Source organism: Arvicanthis niloticus, chromosome 16 (genome assembly GCF_011762505.2).
Source record: "Arvicanthis niloticus isolate mArvNil1 chromosome 16, mArvNil1.pat.X, whole genome shotgun sequence".
NCBI lineage: Eukaryota > Metazoa > Chordata > Mammalia > Rodentia > Muridae > Arvicanthis > Arvicanthis niloticus.
Window position 1 is genome coordinate 22,717,867 of NC_047673.1, and position 22,178 is coordinate 22,740,044.

The window sequence follows — 22,178 nt, forward strand, 5'->3', positions numbered from 1 at the left end:
CTTGGATCTTTGCCTTGACATTCTCAATGGTGTCACTGGGCTTGATCTCCAGGATGATGGTCTTAACAGTTAAGATTTTCACAAAGATCTGCATTGTCAGTGGTGGTAGCAGCAGTCCTCACAAAAGAGACGGAACTCACAGTCTCAACGGAACTAACTCCCCTCTGGGCTTTGTACATATCAGAAAAGTGCTCTGCTATTGAGATGTTGCTCCAGACCTTTGTTGCTTGCTTTTAAATCTCCTTAGGCTGTAATGGTTTTCCTTTTGCCATGTTGTATGCTTCTGTTGTGGATTATGATGTGGCAGGCTCATGGTGGGATGTGCTAGGTTCTTTGTCTTGAAAGCCTCGGACCCAGGCAAGCTCTGATTCCCTGCATCTAGAGGTAAAGCTGTGTAGATTTTCCTGATTCTGTTTCCTATGGTAGTCAGACCATACTTTGTATTTCTGCATGGTTTTGGTGTGAGAATTTGGTGTCCCTCACCAATGGCAGGTGACCTTTAATAGCATTGTAGCCTGCTAGTCACAAAATGGTTTCTAGGTTTCCCTCAACCATTAGTAAGATGATTTTTTTTTTTCTTGCATGAAAGTAGAAGGATTTTCTTCTGTTTCCTTAGTGGCTCAAGATGGTTTTCTTTATGAAAAAAGAATCTGGGATCTTGAATGTCCACCACTCTTATACTGTACCAAAGAGGGAGACCCTTTGTGATTTCTGTCCCACCTTTATGTTCCTTCTAGGGTATTTAATGGAAGCCCATAGAGAAGAACATTTGAACTTCATTTGCACTTGGGCCTCTAAGCACACTGATAAAGCAGATGGTTCTTGACCTTTAGGAATCTGTGGAAAAAATTGGCTGATTTCTTGTTACTTCTTTGTGTGACAGCTACCTCTTTCCTGCTTCATGCCCAGAGTCACAGTTCATGTGTCTGTCTCTCTTGGGAGGCTGTTCTTACTCTTTGCAATTCAGTTCCCTAAAAGACTGTGGAAAAGTTAAGAATCTTAGGACTCTCAGAATCTTTACTCTTTGTTAGCTGAGGAACCCCATTCTCTTTGGAAGCAGAATCTCTTAAAATCATGCTTTAGGAACAGCTGGATTTCTACTCAAGTCCACAACTGGAAAGGGATGCAGAAACTTAGTTATTTCTAAAAGTTCCATAACCATTTCATCAAACACACTTCAGATCACGTTGTAAAATATTTTCTGGTAGAACCTTAGATTGAAAACAGTGCATTTCATACGGTCCTTTTCTCTGTAGTGTCACCCTCAGATGAAACTTAACACTACACCATTCAGTGGACCCTTCTCTTGAGTGTCAGAAAATTGCTCTCATTGCTGACGGCCTCATATAAACATCTATGCAAGGCCATGGTTGAGGAAGACCCCCAACGTTATGTGGCCAGTACAGTTACTAGCTGGCTGATGATTCAAATTGTACAGGTTGTCTCTAGCATGTTTCCAGTGTGGGCGATTTCATTAGTTTTAAAAGACAGCTTAGTCTAGTCTTCATCAGTTTTGACAGTTGTGTGGTGGTTTGCATGCATCCCATGATTCCCTTTGTGGTCCATTCTTAGCTACGTGCCACTGGTTCTTCCAGTGCTGAGAAGTTGAACCAGTGTCTGTGGTTATCACCTTGGCATCTAGTAGCTCCTGCTCCAGGTGTACCCCAATACAATTCCTGGCCAAAGAGACCCTTGGTTTACTCCAACATAATGCCTGGTCAAAGCTACCTCAGGTGTACCCCAACACAATGCTTGGCCAAAGCAACCCCAAGTGTACCTCAACACAGTGCCTGGTCAAAACAACCCCAAGTATGCCCCAACATGGTGCATGACAAAGCAACTCCAAATGTACCCAACACAATGCCTGGTTAAAGCAAGCCCAAGTGTACTCCAACACAGTGCCTGGTCAAACAGTCCCAAGTGTACTCCAGAACAATAGCTAGGAAAAGCAATCCCAATTTTGGATCTACTTCTGGTCTTTTGAACTTTGTATTGCTATTGCATCTCCCAGATATTAAATCTGAGCATTTCTTCAGGGTCTGCACTTTGTTTCTCTGTGTTCAGAAATGTCTTGGTAAAAAAAATCTTGTGGTATTATAATGGTAGGCCAAGAATTAGGGAAGTGGAAGAGGGGGCTGGTTGTCACAAAGGCAGCATAACAACTTATAATAATTTTTTATTGTTGGATTACTTTTTCTCTGAAATTCTCACTGTTAGTCTTTGCTGATTGCTTATGTCTTCTTTGAAGAGTTCATGTACTCATGATCAGTCTTGTTTGTCAACCTGGCAGTCCTGAGATGCAGAGGGGATTAGTCAAGCACACCTGGGTGTGTTTGTGAGGACATTTCCAGACATGGTTAGATCAGGAGGGCTCTTAATATGATCAATGGCTTAACCCATTTATAGAGTCAAACCTTAACAAACCACTGTAAAGTGGTAGGATCAGGAAAATGGAGCCTAGATGAAAGATGTAGGACATACACTGAGGGTGTATCCTAGAGCACTGGTTCTCAACCTGTGGGTCCTGACACCTTTGGGGGTGTCACATGTCAGATACTTGTATTACAGTTCATAACAGTAGCAAAATTACAGTTATGAAGTAGCAACAGAAATAATTTTATAGTTGGGGTCAACACAATATGAGGGTCACAGCATTATGAAGATCTTAGAGGGTGTATCTTTAGCCAGTGAGATGGCTTGGTGTAGAAAGATAATTTTACACCTGATAACCTGAGTTTCACCTCTGGAACCCACATGACAGAAGGAAAGTATCAGGGAGTTGTCCTCTGGTTTTTGTGCGAATGCCATGACACACCCCCTCCCCCCTTTAACAAATACATGAGATGTAATCTAAAATAGAAAGGGCATCTCTTACTTGGTTCTTCCTGTCTTCATTCAACTGACAAATGTGTGGGGTATCTTCACTTCTACTCTAGTGTTTATGACATACCTTAGCCAAGTAGAAACTATGAAAACATCTGTTTTCCTGGGAATTTTAAAGCATTTTGCTATTGCCTTTAAAAATGTTTTTATTGAACAGATTTTATTAATGGAAGAGTTACAATGGACAGCTGATTTCTGTATACCATTTACCTAGCTTTTCTTAAAGCCATTCTATATTTGTCAATGCTAACACATTACTGTTAGTATGTCACTACTATTTATTGAATTACACGCATGTTTCATTTTAGAGAAGCTTTATTGTATTTCTCCGGCCATTTGCAATTGATAGCTGCTGGACGAGAGAAAGTCAGTTTTCTTTAACTGAGTGATACTAGGTATGTTAGCCACACTCCAGGGCAGATCCCATGCCCAGAAGTAGTTGGCCAACAAAAATCAGGTTCCATTTAGTTTCTTTCTTTATGTAATATTTTTATTGATTATTTGGGAATTTCATATAAAGCACCCTGATCACAGTTGCTTCCGTTTACTCCAAGGTCCAGCCTTCCACCCCTGTGCCCTTACCCCTAAAAGAAAAGAAAATACATCAAGTCCAATTTGGGTTGTCCATATACTCATTGGAGTATGAACAATCAAACTCCCAGTCATGAGCCCCTTGAAGGTAACTGAGTCCTTCAGGATCTGTTTATTTTTATTATTTTTGTGTGTGTGTGGTTTTTTTTTTTTTTTTTTTTTTTTTTTTTTTTTTTTTTTTTTGAGAAACAGAAAGAGCATGACGTTTCCTGGATTTGTGGGGAAATGTGGGAAGGGGAAAGCATATGATCACTTGGTCCCCAGTTGGTGGAACTTTTTGGGAAGGATTAGGAGGTGTGGCCTTATTTGAGGAGGTGTGTCACTGGGGTCAGGTTTTTGGGTGTCAAAAGACCCACACCATTCCCAATGTGTCCTCTCTGCCTCCTACTTGTGGAAGAGGATGTGAGTTCTCAGCTGTTCCTGTTGCCATGGCTCATCAGACTTTAATCTTCTGAAACTGTAAGTCTAATTAAATGCTTATTAAAAGCATAAACAGCCGTCATCATGGTGTTTTGTCACAGCAATAAAACAGTAACTAACATTACATCAAAATCTCAAGAGCTATGTTCTCACAGTACAAAGGTTTTCTATTCAAAGAAGGATATGGGCGTTGGCATAGAGGAGAAAAGTAATTAAATAAGGCAATAAACAGTAATGGGGAAGCAGACTCTAGAGAGAACTAGGCTGAGCCTTAGGTGTGCTGATATATTGTTTTGGGACAGTACTTAGAATTCGACTTCCCGCCTTTGTAAAATATGGTGGTCGTATTTATTTCATGTGATTGCCAGGAAAACTTGAGACTGTCTCAGATGCCTAATGGAGTGTCCAGTGCATAGAATAGCCCCCAATAAATGTTGATACTTTCCCCTGTGACACTTCAACTGTGTAACTGCTGAGACTATGGAGGGAAAATATTTGCTTTATGAAAGTATGCCTTGTCCTATGGTTGAGCAGCAGGAACATGGGGACTACATTTCCTCACCATATATCTTAAATTCTTATTCTCCTTCTCTCCATGCAGGGCTTACCACCCAAACAATGGAAGGCGGATGTTCACCACCTGCATTGCCCAGAGCCTACCTTGTTCGCCTTCTCATCTCCAGCTTCTCCAGCCCTACGTGGGAGGTCGTTGCGAGAACTGTGGCTACCCAGCTTTCAACAGTCTAAGAAAGAAGCCCAGGCGCTGAGGTGGCTGGTCGATAGGAATCAAAATTTTTCATCTGAAGAGTTTTGGGCTCTAGTGTTTAAGGATTGATTTTAAAAAAGCACTAGACTGATAGAATAAGCGTAATTCTCTTGGTGGCCTTAATATCTGGAGATGGGTATTCCATTGCATATCCTTTAGGATGGAAAGTAATTGTAGCAATTCTCACAAAGAGTCCTGGCAAGTAGTAGCTGTGAATTTCTTCTGGGGGTTGCCTCTGTATTTTTATACTCAACAAACAGGAGACTTTTAAAAATGGACATTGGTTGCCTTCAGGCTATGTATTTGGACCCAGGTACTGGCTGTCTTCTGTGGAAACTGACCTAACTCCTGCGTTTTCCTTGCTATACATCTAGCTCTGAGTGCGTGATACTCACCTCCCTGTCAGCAGCTCATTGGTCCTTGGCAAGCCCAGTGTCTTGAGGCTGGGAATGAATGAACCACATTAGAACTTGGCAGTGAGAGACTCCATCTGTTGTTCTTGGGGATGTGGGTGAGGAAGAAAAGGTCTGTCAAGTTCCTCTGCTCCTCCAGTCCAAAGGACTGGGACACGTGTGTGTCTTCATTCCTCTCCACACCTGCAAGCCACATTACTAGTCACTAGCCTCACTTATATTCGCCTCAGCCTCACCTGTGCCCTCCCCCTCCCCTCTGAAGGGGAATTTTCTATAAAGATGTAACTTTTCTTGGTTTCTCCTTCAGTGAGATGTCACTCATTGTTTCTTATACTACAGAGGCGGGAGAGGAAAAAAATGGTCAGTTTCATGGCAGACAGCCATTTGTTTTGATCAGGTTGTGGGATGTGAATGCCCGGGGCTCTCCTCTGGTTTGAAGCCGATTGCTCTTAGGATGATGGATACAGCCTGTCATGGTAGCAGGCAGGCTGCTGAGGAACATTTCCTAGGTTCCAAAGGCTGCTGGAAAAGCTGTATCATCTGGTTCCCTATTGGAGCTCTCTGAAAACAAGGAGGAATCACCACACTGGCTTTCATTCCAGTAAGATAGTAAGGAGACTTCTGGCCCACACCAAAGCCTTTTGACAATGGGTGTGTTGGCTTCTCTGTTCTTTCTGTGGGAAGACAAGCCATTGCTTTCCAGCTGTGGAGGCCAGCCTGTGAGAAATGAGGACTGAAGGCAGCTCATTCTTTATGAGCAGTCGGGTCACCTTGCTGGTGGCAGGACCTGTCTGTGGAGAGTTTCTCCTCCATCCCACATCTATCATGGAATAAATGTGATCGTAGGCAAATCTCTCAACCTCCCTGGGCCTTGAATTTGTATCTTGAGAAGAAGTGGCTGAGCTCGCCTTTGAATTGTAACTTCTAAAATTACTCACCCAAGTTTAAGATGGTTAACTTCATAGGTGCTTTTTACTAAGGTGGGAATAAACTGGTGTAGACGTGTGTTTTTCAAATGCAATGCATTCTTTGGAAGAAGGAGCGTCATGTATTTTTACATATTATTGGGAAAGAAGGACTTTATTATTTTATTTAATAACAACACAGTAAGTGTTTGAAAAGGGGTTGTTGGCGGTGTTGATGTCAGGCCTTAAACTGTATGCTGACTGAAGTGGAATTCTTTCAGAATCCTCAGAAATAGTCTGCCAAAGGATTTATATCTTTGACAGAATAACACAGTAGCTCCACTTTACAGAAATGTGTAAATCAAATGCTCAGTGCTTTCATGTGGGTCTCAAATCTCAATATGTCGAGTAATTCTTAACATTTTTTTGAGAACTTCATATATGCCATGATGTATGTGATCCTCCCCCACTCCTCCCCATGTTCCTGCAATGTCCACCCCTCTTTTGTCTTTTTTTTTAAATTGAAAATAGAATCTTCTCTTATACAATACATCCCAACCAGTTTCTCCTCCCTCCACTCCTCCTAGCTCCCCCCTCCAGCTCCCCTCTCCTGCAGATCTACTCCCCCTCCATTTTCTCTTCAGAAAAGAGCAGGCCTCCAGGAGACAGCAGCTCAACAGGACAAAACAGGATGCAGTGAGACAAGGCAACAGCCCTAATATGTTGCCCTAATATTGAGGCTGGACATTAAACATATATTAGAACACACTAAATCCCGTTAGGGCTGCTCAGTAGTGCCTGGGCGAGGGACCATACACTGGTACTTAGGAACACTGTCAGTGGCCACATTCTCAATTGTAAATAGCTCCTTTGCAAAGCATGGAGTCTGACGACAATCTGTCCCCCTTCCAGGGATTGTGACTGACTTGATCTTTTGGAGGTGTACTATAGGTAATTCCAGCGGTGGTGACAGTAATGCCATGTCTAGAACGCAGTATTTCACAAAGATGCCCCATTTATGGCTGAGTACCTGGCCTTTTATTCTCAGTACTTTTGACCAGTTATATCTCCCTAGTGATTGATAACCCACCGCAAAAAAGTTTCTCCGACTAAGGTTCTGCTCTAGGTATAAACAAAAATTATTTCATTTTTTAAATAAATTACTTTTTCTAGAATTCCACACATGAATACACTGCATTGACATGATTTCCACCCATCTTTCTCTGTCCTCTAACTTCTTCCCCCCCTCACTTTCAAACTCATGACTTGTTTATAATTAATGTTTCACATATATACACATATATGTATATATAACCTACTAAGTCCATTAAGAGTTGCTTCTCATGAATTTAGGGTTCACCAGCTGATGTTGGATCATCTTGTCAGGAGTCTTGTACCCAAAGAAAACTGGTTCTTTTTTTTCTCAGCAGCCACTGATCGCCTATAGTTTTTCTTCTAGAGATGAGCCCTTGTGTAATTTCACCTATTTCCGCTGACATGTTGACTAGTCTGGACATTATGAGGTCTTGTTTAGGCAACCGGTCTGTTGAGATTTTGTAGACACAACTCTGCTGCCATATCTAGAAGACATCTTTCACCAGGTATCATGGTCTTCTGGATCTTACTATCTTTGTTCTCTCTCTCTCTCTCTCTCTCTCTCTCTCTCTCTCTCTCTCTCTCTCTCTGTTTATGAACACACCATCTCTGTCTTCACACACACCACTCAAGGACATCAGATCCCATTACAGATGATTGTGAGCCACTATGTGGTCGCTGGAAATTGAACTCAGGACCTCTGGAAGAACAGGCAGTGCTCTTAACCACTCAGCCATATCTCCAGCCCCTGTTTTCTTTTTTTAATTGAAATTGTTTTTCATACAATACATTTTGATTTCCCCTCCCCCTCCCTCCCAGATCCTCCTCACCTCCTCACTCACCTAGTTCTATGACCTTTCTTGCTCTAAAACAAACACAAACAAACAAAAAAAAAACAAGAAACACCCCTAAAAACCTCACAATTGAATGCAAAATATATAAGTAAAAGACCAATAAGACTAAAAAAACATAAACAAAAGAAAAACGAGTAAAAAAGTCTACAGAAATGTCATTGAGTTTATTTTGTGTTGGCCAGCTACTCTTGGGCATGAGGTCTACCCTGAAGTGTGGTTGATACACCCAGTGAGACTGTATTAGCGAAAGTCACTTTTTCCTTTGCGGGCAGTTATAATTTGCGAATAGCTTCTTGGTTAGGGGTGGGAGCCCCTGTACACTTCCCCTGCTCAGTGTTTGGACTTCATCTGTCTTAAATCTGTGCAGGTGCTGTGCATGTTGCCACAGTCTCTGTGCATTCATATGTGCATCAGTCCTGCTCTGTCAGGAAGTCAGCATGGAGCTGGGAAGGATTCTTGAGCCCTGACTAGCAACTAAGGAACTATGGAGAGTCGTTGTCTTCTAGGGAAGAGAGAGTCATTTTTATTTAAAGGTGTGGCTCCTGGCAGGTAGGCCATGCTCTTGTAGATCATGCAACACCCAGGACTATATGGATAGCATTAAGTGGACTCAGGGTTATAAAAGAAAAAGAGGACATGAAATTGTGGGGTACAGGAGATTGGGTGTATCTGGGAAGAACTAGGGAAAGAGTGCATGAATATTATCTAAATACATTGTATGAGGTTCTCAAAGAATTAATAAAAATATTTTAAGAGAGTACATTTCAATGAAAATAAATGAGGCATTGTGGGACTCTACATACCCACAGATTTGAGACTTCCATGCTTTGAGACATTTTTGTTACTTAGCATCTGCTGCTTCTTTTATTGGGTGTTCCTTCGTAAGATGCCTTCCTGCTTCCGACAGTCACTGTTACTTACAGGCTGAGAAGTGTCTCCTAATCTCACAGGCCTCCTGTCTTCAAGTAGAACTTGCACACTGAATGCCTTAGTTCACTTTCCCCATGTTTGTCTTATCACACCATGCTTCTCTTTACCCCACTCTCTGAGAATTGCTTCAAGGGGACACCAGAAGTAATGTCAATGCAATATTCATGTTAGTGACTCAGTGTATTTCAGTTGGGTTATTTATGAGGATGAAGTTTCTAAGCAGTACAAAAAGGTGAACAGAAAACCCACCAGAACTTTTATAAAGATAACGACTAATGTTTGTGAATAGTCTGCATGTCTGCACTTGAAAATGGAGACAGCTTTGACTTCTGGCCATGCAACAGATCTAAAGTTTCAGAGTCTATATGCTTACTGGCTTAAGGACTAGTTTCTAGTAGCTAGAACATCAGTTAGGGCCATTATCATTATTAGTAACTGGATGGATGGTAGCTTGCTTGGAAGAAAAGTGTCTTTTTTTCTCCCATTCGTACATTATGTATCACACATAGGAAATCAAGATCAGTGTCTGTAGAACACTGAATCCAGCACAGAACAAAACTGAACTTGAAAAGCCTCACATGATATTACGTATTTTTTAAGGCCTTTACAACACAGTTTCTGTTAAAGATGATCAGGGATCTCTTCTAGCCTTTTCTTTCCCCAGTTCCAGGACACTTAACTCACTTCAGGTACTTGTACAGCACTACCCCACTTCTGATACCAAGTTTTACCTTGGTCTCTCTGTTTTGTTTTGTTTTTTTTTTTTTTAATATATTATCATAGACTTGGAGACTTACAAATAACAAAAGTTTACTTCTTATGTTTTTGGAGGCTGGGAAATCTAAGCTTAAGGTGCCAATAGATTTGGTGTCCAGTCAGGGGCTTCTTGGTTCACAGATGGTAGTCTTGCTGTGACTCACACAAAAGTAGGTGAGTGAATTCTCTGAGGTTTATTTTATAACCCAGATGCCTGATTTACTTCCCAAAGGTTCTACCACTCTATATGTGGGTGTTTTGTTTTGTTTTGTTGATAGGGTCTCACTATGTATCTCTGGCTGGCTTGGAACGTTTTTGTAGATGTGGCTGTCCTCAGACTCACAGATCTGCCATTCTCTGCATTCCAAGTGCTAAGATTAAAGGTATTCAGCACCACGTCTGGCAAATGGCAAATATTTGCTATTAAAGTTTTAGCATATTCAGTTCATAGCACCAGTGTAGGAGTAAGTTGATTACCCTAGGGCAAGATGGGCACAATTTTGCATAACTAATGTGTCTCAGAATGTTCAAAGTATAGCATGGAAGTTCAAACAAAAGCAATGAAAAGTTTTGTTTCAGAAAACTTGGCAGCCTTGAATATTTTATAAAACGTCCTTACTGTCCTTTAATTTTTAAAAAAAATTTATTAGTGAATATTTTTATTGCATATTATCAACATTATATATACATATATGTTAATATGTACATATACTATGTGTATATATAATATATAGTTTAGTTATATATATATATATATATATATATAAATAAACTGGAAATCTTGGGGAAAATTCAGGGGATATAGAATTATGCCCTATAATACTAGAATAAGACAAATATAGCCTGAGTTACCATGTATTATATTAATTATCTTATTTGTTCTTGCTCCCTATTCTACCCTATGCCTGCTGTACTAGCTGACCTCCTTGTGAGACAGTTGTGATGGTTAAATGAGCAAATGTTCATGCTTTACATTTACGTAAGTGTTGATGACCATAGCTATCACTCTTTTATTTTTGAAGACTGTGATTGAGATTTGTCTAGTAGGACAGATTGGTGAATGATGGATTAGGGGGATGACCCCTTTGTTCTTGTTTGTTAATTGATTTGTATTTATTGGATTGTTGTGAACTAGGCATTGTGATGGGCAGTGTAATGATGTAAGATGTGAGCGAGAGAAGGGGAAGGATTCTGGGGAGGGCTTTGCGACTTTATTAAAACCAGGGATTAGGAGGCTGAAGAGATGGCTCAGTGATTGAGAGCGCTGGCTGCTCTTGTATAGCACCCATGTTTGGCAGCTAGTAAATCCAGTTCCAGGGAATCTAAAGCCCAATCCTGGACTCCAAGGATACCTTCACCCATTCATCCCCTCTCAACACTCTCCCTTTCCTGTTCCCTCTCCTTCCTTCTCTCCCTCCAAGGCCCATAAAATAAATCATAAACAACCAAACAGGTATAAAGGAATACCCAGAGTATTCATAGCTATCCTTGTGGGACTTCTGATACGTTTGCACACAGCTTCAGACAGCAAAATGACTCTGGAATGGTCCCATGATAGGAAGGGACAAACCTTATAAAGCTGTCTGTTTGATTGATGAATCAGTTTAGACTCAAAACCCAGGGAGGATTTTTGTTGTTGTTGTTGCCTTCCCGTTGCTCTGTCCTGAATCTTGGAACCAGGCCATATAATGGACCTGGACTGAGAAAGGATAGAGATGACTAGGTCTGTAGATTTAGATCCCAATTATTCATTCACAGAAGATCAATGAGGAGAAAGAAGAGAAGGGACACCTGATAAATCTTCTGCGAACAGACCTGTGCTCTCCTGTGCTCCACGTGGTGTGGATGTGGGGCTACAGGGACAACACACAGGGGTGAGCTTTCGTACAATAGTGACTCCTCTACCTGTAACTTTGGCCCATCACTTTCCCAGGCTCACATGCCTTGACTTAGAACCTTAGTAGGGCTGGAGATAGGGCTGACTGAGGAGCTGGGGAAGGGGCTGCAGTGTGGGCTGCAGTAGAGGTGACTCCCTAGGATTCTATCCTCTCTGCATTGGGATGAGCAGCCTGATTATCATCAGTCCAAGGTGAAGCCATATCTGAACAGTTAGAACAAGAGCGACCTTTATCTGTCTTCATAGGTTTCTTATCTGTCCTCCATTGTTCCTTCATACTCCTTGGAGCAGTGACCTGCGAGTTTCTTTTTAGTCTGTTCCACTGAAGTTTCTGAAGTGAGTCAGAACTGGACAGTGATGAATGCATCTGAGGACATATGTCCTCTGTGTTAGTTACGAACCCCACATCATCCAATCAGGAACATGAGAAGATATTCTACAACCAGCCTACACAGGCTGTTAATTTTTTAAATAATGGCTGAGGTGATTATGAAATCATCACTGTAGGTGATGTGGGTATTAATGGTTTTGAGGCTGGCCATATTCCAAGAGCCTTTGAGATGAACTTAAGTTGTATCTCAAAACCACAGAGTAAACTCCGATGAATCTACTCAAAGGAGGGGTGAGAGGACAATACTATGAAAGAATGCTCATGATAAAGCAATAAACATGATTAATTAAATCACTGTGAGCCTTTTTATTCTGTGTGATGGTAGAAGTCTAGATAACAGAAATTATGGGATATATATATATATATATATATATATATATATATTTAATAAGTTAGGGTACCTTAAAATAGTAAAAACAAGGTTGAGGAACACACCTAACAGAAACCTCAGGCCTCCACATCCATGTGAACACATGTCCCTACACACCTGCATACACACATGCACAGGCCCACATGAGCAGGTACATATACGGCATCCATAGATTTCACATTAAAGCACATACTTTGTATTTTACAAAGTATAGCAGCCACTGGAGGGCAAGTCCTGTGTGACGGGATTGGGAGCAGAGTGCACATGCTTTCCCAAGAACATCATGTTTACTCAAAGCAGACTGTCTGAAAAGCTACACAAATGCAACCTTGAGGTTTTTGTCAGTTATTTTCCTAAAAACAAAGGGAGCCCCTCACTTTAAAAGACTAATAGAATTGGTTGTCAGTGATTAAAAATGAAACAGCCTTCGAGTGAAAATGGAAGTTTTGGGAAGCGAGTGTCTACTTGCATTGAACCTGATAACTGCCCAGCACAGACTCTCCTGAGGAGATCAGAGAGGGAAGATGAACGAATGTTGTGTTTGACACAGAAGGAAATGGAGGATGATGGTGCAGGGTGTGGTGGTCTTCTATGTTCCTTTTTATAATTCTGAAGAACGGACAGAGAATGTGGTAGGGGTTTATTTTAGTTTAGTTTTGTATTTTACTCGAAGCATTTCCTTAAGTGACGTTTCGGAAATACTGATAGAAGAGTGAGGCCCGATGGCTCTAGCTGCAGTGCTCTGTGGACTGAGGCAGGAGGATCACAGGTCTGAGAGCAACTAAGGAGACCCTGTCTTTAAAAACAATCAAGTAACTAAGCCAAATATTGATTATTATTTGAAAATGAGAGTAAGATAAGTAACAGTTAATGTAATCAAGGAAAATAAGGCTGTTTTATATTTGGGAAACAAGAAAAATATAAATTAAGGAATAAGAAAAATATGTATATGAATTAAAACAAGTAAGAAAATAATTACTGTTTGGATCAAACATCCCAGAACTTATTACTATATTTAATAAAACTTTATTGAGCGTGCAGGAGTGAGCCTAATTGATGCAAACCATGTTACCATGGAGTTCTTCATTCTAGTAGGGGATGACAAATTAAAATGCTTCAGCAGAACATAAAACACTCAAGGAAGCTTTTATGTCTTTTTGTAAGAGCCCGGTGAGATGAAACTTACCTCTGGGCCCCTACTACTCCATGTGAAATGTGATATGAGTGCAGTATTTATGAAGAATATTAAATGGGCTGTATTCATAACGAGATTCACTCAAAGCACTAAAGAGTTCAGTTTTGCCCCAACCACGGAGCCCGCATGGGACTGATCCAGCCCTCTGCACATATGTTAGAGTTGTGCAGCTTGGTTTACTTGTGGAACTCCTAATAGTTGGCGCAGGGGCTGCCCCTGACTCTGTTGCCTGCCTCCTTTGGGACCCTTTCCTCCTACTGGGTTGCCTCCTCCAGCCTTAATAGGAGAGAAGGTGCCTAGTCCTGCTGCAACTTGATATGCTATGGCTGGTTGATATCCACGGTAGGCCTGCATTTCTGAAGAGAAATGGAGTGAGTGGAAGCAACAGGGGGCAAGAGGGTGGGGAAGGACCGGGAGGAAGTGTGGTTGGGAAAGTTAAAAAAAAATGGACACATGCTCCCATCCCTAACCCATAACCCAGAGACAATCCCCAATTGGTAAGCATTTGTAATGAAAATTTAGCATTCTCCAAGGGAGTCTCACTGGGGAAACAAACTATTATTCAGAGTAGGCTGCATGCCCAGCAGGAGATGGCAACAGAACTGAACTGAACAGCATCACTGGAGGCTCCTTGTCTCATGATGTCATGTCAGGCTGTTTTCTAATTTTATCTATCTATCTATCTATCTATCTATCTATCTATCTATCTATCTATCATCTATCTACCTACCCACCTACCTATCCATCATTTTTATGGGATTCTTGAGTGTGTGACTTTGGGGGGGGGATCCTTTTTCTTCTGTTTGTTTTTTGTCTATTCCAATGTATTAGTTTTTATTCTAGCCTATTCTATTTTATTATTATACCATAGGGACCTGCTTGTTTTCTGCTTGATTCTTTTCTATGATAGGGTCTCATGTAGCCCAGGCTGGCCTTGAGTTCATCACCATCTCTCAAGTAGTGATTTTATGCAGTGCTGAGGATTGAACCTGGGTCTTCATGGTTGCTAGGTAAGTGTTCTCTGAGCCACACACTCAGCCTGGAAACCTACCTGTTTTCTTAGGAAAGATAGAAATGGTGTGGATCCAGATGGGAGGGGAAGTGGGGAGGAACTAGGAGGAGTAGAGGGAGAGAAACCACGACCAGTAAATATTATGTGAGAAAAATAAAGCTATTTTCAATAAAAGGTGTTCAGCTCTGCAGTTGGTATGTCTAGAGGCAATCATTTGTATAGAAAGGTCTGAATGAGTCAGTGCTTACTTAACGAGAGCATCTCTAAAAGGTGAAGTTTTATCTTACGAGCTGCATTCAATCACCATCTACACATGTACGTAGGCTGGACAGCTGCTCGCTTCCATGGGCTTGCCACTGTTATAGCCAACCCACCCCCAAGAAAAATCTCAGTCCTTGTCAGAGGTTATCCAACTCCTTGGCAACAGGAATAAACATGGAGTTAAAAAAAATAAAAGGAAAAAGAGAGAGAAGAATAAAGAAAAAAACCAAGGTTCACAGAGAAACATAATATTACCTGTGATAGCAAGTGATTGATGCCAATTAAAATGGGGATTTCTAGCAAACAAGTTATCTTCCAATTTTCTCTTTGTAAAGCAATAATAGCCATGAGCTAATAGTCATGCAAAGTTATTAGATTATTGGAAGAGTTATAAAAGAGGGTTTTGATATTTAAAAAAAAAGATAGATGCTCATATTAAAAGATGGGACTTCGTTGTTTTCCACGATGAAGAGAGGCCTAGTAAGGTCTCAAACCCCACTTTTCCTGAGCCAGAACCTTCTCCTCCTCAAGCACTGACATTCTTGGTTTGTGGGCTTTTGGATCCAGGCTTGGAATTCCCCTGCCACCCCCGCAACCTGCCTTTTTCAGTTCTTGTATAATTCTTGGACTAGGAATTATACTCAGAGCCTCCCTTTTTCTCCAGCTGCAAAGAGTATGCAGAGGGACTTCTTGGCAACTATAATCACATGAGCCAAGTCCCTCAATAAATATCACGACATTTGTCGAAGTCTATCTATATGCCTGTCTTTTCGGAAGCTATATCAATATCATCTATATTTACTTCTTATTGGGTCTTTCCAAAATTCGTTTTCTTATCCATGTTTGAAAGATAAATATCCCCAAATAAACTTTACCAAACAGATGTTCCTTGAATTAGTTCATAATAACATTTGTAAGTTAAACATGTCTTCTGTCCGTCTAGAGTGCTGAATTCCATCTCAGCCAAAAAGTACCCCGTGAAGTGTTCTCGTTTCCCTCAGGATCCTGCGGCCTCGCTGGAGTCTGACCTGCTGCCACCACCAGACCTCACTAGAGAGTCTCAGATTGCATGAACCCCAGTGTGGGAAGAGATTAACATTCAAAATTGGAAGTACAGTCCCATAAATGTGTATTACTTTCATAACATCATGAAGTTGAAAACACTGTAAGTTGAGCCATCGTATGTCTGGGCCCATCTGTTACAAAAAAGATTCTCACATTTTCCCAAACTCTGGAAGACTAGCAGCATGGGACAGACAAGTATGGAAAACGTTAGAGAAAGAGTTATCGAAGCCCATTCTAGGGTGGTAGAAAGAGTAGTTTAAGCTGCTGGGGCAGATTGCTCAGTGAAGTTGATATACAGATAGTTCAAGAAAGAAAGGCTTCCTGTGTTAACCCCCACCCCCTCGCCCAGCCTCCCCTTGCAACAAAGCCTAAAATTCCCCAGATAGGAAATACAATGTTGCAAACTTTGGGCTTTGGGGACAGACGCATAACAGACACAAATTTCAATGCTCTAAAAAGTGCTCTGTGAGCCTTTGGCTTCTGAAGACATGTTGCTGAGCCAAGCTACCATACCTGGCTCTCAATACAACCTGGGAGGCTAAGGTAACTTCAGCCCTGCCACCTGTCTGTCACTGCTGACTTCGGTTTGAAATACTCAACCATCACACCCGTAGCTGAACCCATCACCCCCTCACTCCCCCCGCCCCCCTTCGAGGTTGCACAATCCTGCAGTGAACTGGAGGGCCATTCGTAGGAGGTGGAGAACAACAAGGAAATGACCCGTGGCGATCTGGTGTGGACTAGAATCTGTTCTGGCTGCGGTGAGAAGGGCCTCTGTTAAACGGTGATCTCATCTCTGGCAGCCTCTGCAGTGACCTTGGAAAAGACTTTTTAGTCTGTGTCAACTTGATCAGAACCTCTAGACGAAACATGCAAGTTCAGCCAAACCATGTGTTCAATGTTTGTTTGACAGTCTTCACTGCACTGGGAAATCTCAAAAGAGTTCTACCTACCCTCATTGTCTTCTCTTGTGTCATCGGCACAAACATATTTGGGGGTGAGGGGATGGGAAACGTTTGACAGTGTAAGCACAATATGCTATTATACGGCTGTTTGGGATTTGAACAGATTTGTAGATGGCCTGAAAGTGATGCTAAGGACCAGGGGCCTGAATGTGTCTCCCAGAGTTGACAAGTTACTTGAAATATTCTCTTACCCATTGCTTTGCCGGGAGACTGAACTTGGGCTCTCTTGAGTTTACATATTTCTTTCAGGCTCTGCCCACTGGGATAACTGATTAATTTAAAAATAGCTATGGCTTGTTTGCGACTGTTATGTAGGAGGGTAGCATAGTCTAGGCTAATCTAAAAATGAGAATAGCTGGGAGTGAGTGTCAGCTACTCTAGTCATCTAGGCATGGACTCCCATCAGTCAAAGTCTGTGTGGGCAATTATCCAAGAAGGAAAGCAGCAACAAGCTGCTCTTCCCAATGGGGGATTTCACTGTCCATTTGGGTCCCTATGTTTACTGAATTTCAAAGAAACCATGGCAACCGTAGTTGTCTCTGTGTCCTCTCCCCAAAATGTTTCTGGTTCCATCTGTTAGCTATTGACTGATAAAATCTTTTTTCTTTCTCCTCTTTTCATTGTAAACAGAAGGAAAGTTATGAGTTACTTTAAAAAAAATTCAAATTCAAATGTACTTGGCTTGGTAAATTTTTGAATAGGGGATGGTTCACAGAGAGATGGCTCAGCGGGTAAAGGAACTTGCTGCAGTCTGATGACCTGAGTTCAGTCACTATATGGTGGGAGAAGAGAAATTATTCTTACAACCTGTCCTCCAACATACATAGCTGTGCCTTGTCACACAGATGCATGCAACGCACACACGCGCACACACACAAATACATGTAATAAGTGTTGAAAAATATATAGCATCTTCATACTTTGTCTTCATTAACTTTTGACTGTGTAGCAGGAGCTAGCCTTGACCTGCTGCCACCTCCCAATTCTGGGATTCCTGGATCACTATACCTGGATCCTCTTTCTTAATCTTCACTGACATATGAAAATGGTCTTGTGCAATGTTGAGAGATGTATCATCACAGAGCAAGGACGTACCCATCTCCTCACCACATACTTAGTCCCCTTTGTCACCAAGGATCCCACCCTGTATTTCAAGGAGTATGTGAGAACACAGGATCCTGAAAACGGATATGGTCACATTGGGTCATTTCAGATGGACTTAACAGATATAGGCATATCTCACATTTACAATGTCCCACAGGTAATATGCAGGGCCCTTGTTTAAAAGGCAGAGGATGAGTAGCTGGCAAGACTATTTCCCTGGGAATTGCCTGTGGCCACTATACTCCTTGCACTTCTCTGGCACTAGGGGTCGTTAGAGTAGATGCACTTTTGACACCGATCATTCCTTCCTACAAACTTTCCCTAGTTGTACAAGTCCAGCTTAGGCTCCGTCTTCCAAGGTCATGTCCATACAGCTCTGGTTCCTGGCTCAGATGAATTTCCTATCTAGTGTTTCCCAAGTGGAGGTAAACTATAATCTGCCCACTTCAGATCATCTCTCCTCAGTAACCCCTTCCTCCCCACCTCGAATCAAACACGCTTTATTTGATCATGATGGAAACTGTCATATCTGTCCTTGACTTTCCATGTGTGCATCTTCTCAGCATGTCTCTAGGTTCTGGACATGCAAAGAAATTATATGTTGTCTGGACTATCCCTATGGTCTTCATACCTCTGCACTTTGTTCAGATGGATTTTGTTTGCTGAGATTATTAGCTAAACCCTGCAAGACTCAGATCTAACTATGTTCTCAGTGAAGTCTGTCCTAATAGACCCAAAAGAAGTCAGTTTCTCCCTCACCCCACCTCCCTCTCTTGGCAGGATCTCACAAACAAACAGAGCTTTCATTGATTATATAGCAGAAGCTGACCTTAAACTTCTGATCCTCCTGCCTCCACCTCCCTCTGAGTTCTAGGATTAAGGGTGCTCAGTTTCCCATCTTTCCATTACAGATTGTGTGTATGTGTGTTTCTTGTGCAATCGCCAGGCTTTACTCCAGCACGGAATGGAGAGAGCAGTGTAGGCCATTCCCCAAGTGGTCTCACCAGGTAACTGGGTAAGTTAATATACACATACTCACTTGTGTGCACATGCGCATACCTATGAGCTGAAACAACACATACGCTGACTTTTGGGCGGAATTCTAAATTCCAATACAGGGATTAGAGTGGGACAGTGTGTTCATTGTCCCTAGTGTTTTGGATTATGTACCATCTACAATATCATATGAATAGTCCATAAAGTCTTGCTAAATTATCACGTGCTTTTCCTGTTATTGCGCCATGTGTTGGTCTAGTACGCTCTTGGCACCGGCAGCCTATAGAAGGATTCACATTATTTTTAGCATCGGTTTACCTGTTTGTCTCCTGCAGCCTGAGTTCCTTGGAGATCAGGTGTTATCTTTTCTCCTATGCACAGTGTCTGGCTGTATCAGTGAATGAATTAGGGACTTGAATCCTCCTTGCGTTTCTATTACCAAAGCTAATGACTTATGTTAAGTACCGTGCTCTGACTTAATTAAAAACCTGCTTATGACCATGAGAAAATGTGCTTGCCTATCTGCAAATACGTTTTAATTCTGATTACTTTTCCCATTTAAAGTTAGAAGCAAGCCTGACGGCTGGTGCTTTTATATCACCATATTACATCTTAAGGCAGGATTCAAGCCAAGCCTGGACTATTCATCTGATCAGTTTTCAAATCTTAGTGCTAGAGGTTTGCCCATAGACATCACGTATATGCTCATAAAGCATGGAGACTTCAGTGGGGAAGAAAATTAACTATCACAAACGATGCGCAGACAAACAAGATATACACAGTTTTTTTTTTTTTTTTTCTCATCAGTACTTTGAGAAGAGAAAGCCGTGTTTGTGTAACATGTGGATGGCAGACACTGGGCTGGGCCTGTGTATTTTTCCTCCAGGACTTGAAGAACCCAGAGAGTTGTCTTGTTCCTGTGTACCTGTGACAGGCCTAGGAGAAGAAACACCCAGAAGTCCTTTGGGTTTTGATAAATGACTTGAAGAATAGGTTGTGTTGTTAAGTACCTGAGGTCTCAGTAAAGTGCTCAGGAAGCCCTCTGAGAGCTGGATGCCTTGCACTCACCCACAGTGCATTATAATTCCAGGATTGATGGCAAGACTATCATGGTTCTTTTCAAGGTGAAGATGCTGGGGGAGTATGAATTTAATTATCTAGTGCTGTAGGCATTGGTACTTTGCCCATGTTCCAGCAAATAAACTCATGTGTACTCATGCAAGCAATCATAATTGAACTCAGTGGGTCACCAAACCAAACCAAACCAAACCAAACCAAACCAAACCAAACAACCAAACCAAACCAAACCAAACCAACCAAACCAAACCAAACCAAACCAACCAAACCAACCAAACCAAACCAAACCAAACCAAACAAACCAAACCAAACCAAACCAAACCAAACAAACCAAACAAACCAAACCAAACCAAACAAACCAAACCAAACCAAACCAAACCAAACAAACCAAACCAAACCAAACCAAACAAACCAAACCAAACCAAACAAACCAAACAAACCAAACCAAACCAAACCAAACAACCAAACCAAACAAACCAAACCAAACCAAACCAAACAAACCAAACCAAACCAAACCAACCAAACCAAACCAAACCAAACCAAACAAACCAAACCAAACCAAACCAAACAAACCAAACCAAACCAAACAACCAAACCAAACCAAACCAAACCAAACAACCAAACCAAACAAACCAAACCAAACCAAACGAAACCAAACCAAACAAACCAAACCAAACCAAACAACCAAACCAAACAAACCAAACCAAACCAAACCAAACAAACCAAACAAACCAAACCAAACCAAACCAAACCAAACCAAACCAAACAACCAAACCAAATAAACCAAACCAAACCAAACCAAACCAAACAAACCAAACCAAACCAAACCAAACCAAACCAAACAAACCAAACCAAACCAAACCAAACCAAACCAAACCAAACCAAACCAAACCAAACCAAACGAATCCCATCAAAGTATAGGAGGAGTTGGGCTTGGAAGAGGGAAGGATTCAGTGAGAGAGGAGGGGGTGACAGGGCAATGAGGGATAAAAATGAGCATGATATAACTTAGACACGTATGAAACCGTCAACGACTAATAAAAAAAAATCACTTACACTGTGGAATATCTAAAAGCTGTCAAAAATAGTAGAAAATTATTTCATATGAAAGAAGGAGGATGTGGTGGAGATTCTTCTGTTAGGCAAATTAAGTCAAACTCAGCAGGACAACATGGTTTTTCTCAGCTGTGGAGACTAAATTTTACATGGGCAGATAAAATCATGTATGTACAGATTCCATGGAAATAGAAACAAAGATGTCTATGCCAATGAAGGGGACAAGTGGGAGAGGGAAGAAGAGGCACAGAGAGGGGCATGCCTGTATGAAAATGTCCTGGTAAAATCCAATACCACAGACAATGAATATACACCTGTGATGGTTTGTATATGCTTGGCCCAGGGAATGGCACTATTTGGAGTGTGGCCTTGTTGGATTAGGTGTGGCCTTGTTGGAGTAGGTGTGTCATTGTGGGGGCAGGCTTTGAGACCCTTGTCCTAGCTGCCTGGAGGCTGGCAGCCTTCAGATGAAGATGTAGAACTCTCAGCTCCTTCTGTGCCATGCCTACCTGGATGCTGCCATGTTCCTGCCTTGATGATAATGGGCTGAACCTCTGAACCTGTAAGCTAGCCTCAATTAAATGGTGTCCTTTATAAGACTTGACTTGGTTATGGTATCTGCTCCCAGCAGTAAAACCCTAACACCAACATTCTAAAAATTGTACAGTGAGAACTAAAGAATATTTAGATTACAATAAATTATGCTTTTGGAGCCTTTCTCACAGAATTGTCTTTTCTCCTGAACTAAGTAAGCATTGAAGAACTTTTAAAAAGTTGAATAGTCACAGGATTCTGCTATTTCCTGTTGACCTCACTGCCCTCCCTATCATGGTAGTACCTTCTCACTACCTCTCCTTCTGCTTGCTGTCATGGTAGTATCTCTTCACTGCCCCTCTGCCTCCCTTTTGTCATCATGATAGTACTGCCTTACTGCAGTTGGTAATTCCTCAAGGATAGAATATAAAAACTCATTAAAACATTATCACAAATGGGCATGAATTGTTAGAGAAATCACTGTGGCCTTAATCTTGGACCCAGCTTTTAAATGGCGTGAATCCAGTAACTTATCTCACTCTCAAACTCCTTTGAATCTGAGTGTCTTAATCACTCTGTGGCAATACTGCCTTTTCTTCAGTGTAATTGAATAAAAAGGATGAAATCGCTCTGTGTATATGT

The 22,178-nt window shown here is 41.5% G+C and overlaps 1 protein-coding gene across 5 annotated transcripts in view; it reads left to right on the forward strand.

Annotated features, from left to right (window-relative positions):
* Pofut3 (protein O-fucosyltransferase 3) overlaps positions 1–12,192 on the forward strand; it is a 72,932-nt gene extending 60,740 nt beyond the window's left edge. For 4 of the 5 annotated variants that reach the window (XM_076913989.1, XM_076913987.1, XM_034520805.2 and 1 more), the window contains one exon: positions 4,496–12,192. In XM_076913989.1, coding sequence (XP_076770104.1) covers positions 4,496–4,661 — 166 coding nt within the window. In that variant the 3' untranslated portion in view covers positions 4,662–12,192. The remainder of the gene's footprint in view (positions 1–4,495) is intronic. The other variant, XR_013104355.1, reaches the window with a different exon arrangement.
* The last annotated feature ends 9,986 nt before the right edge of the window (positions 12,193–22,178 follow it).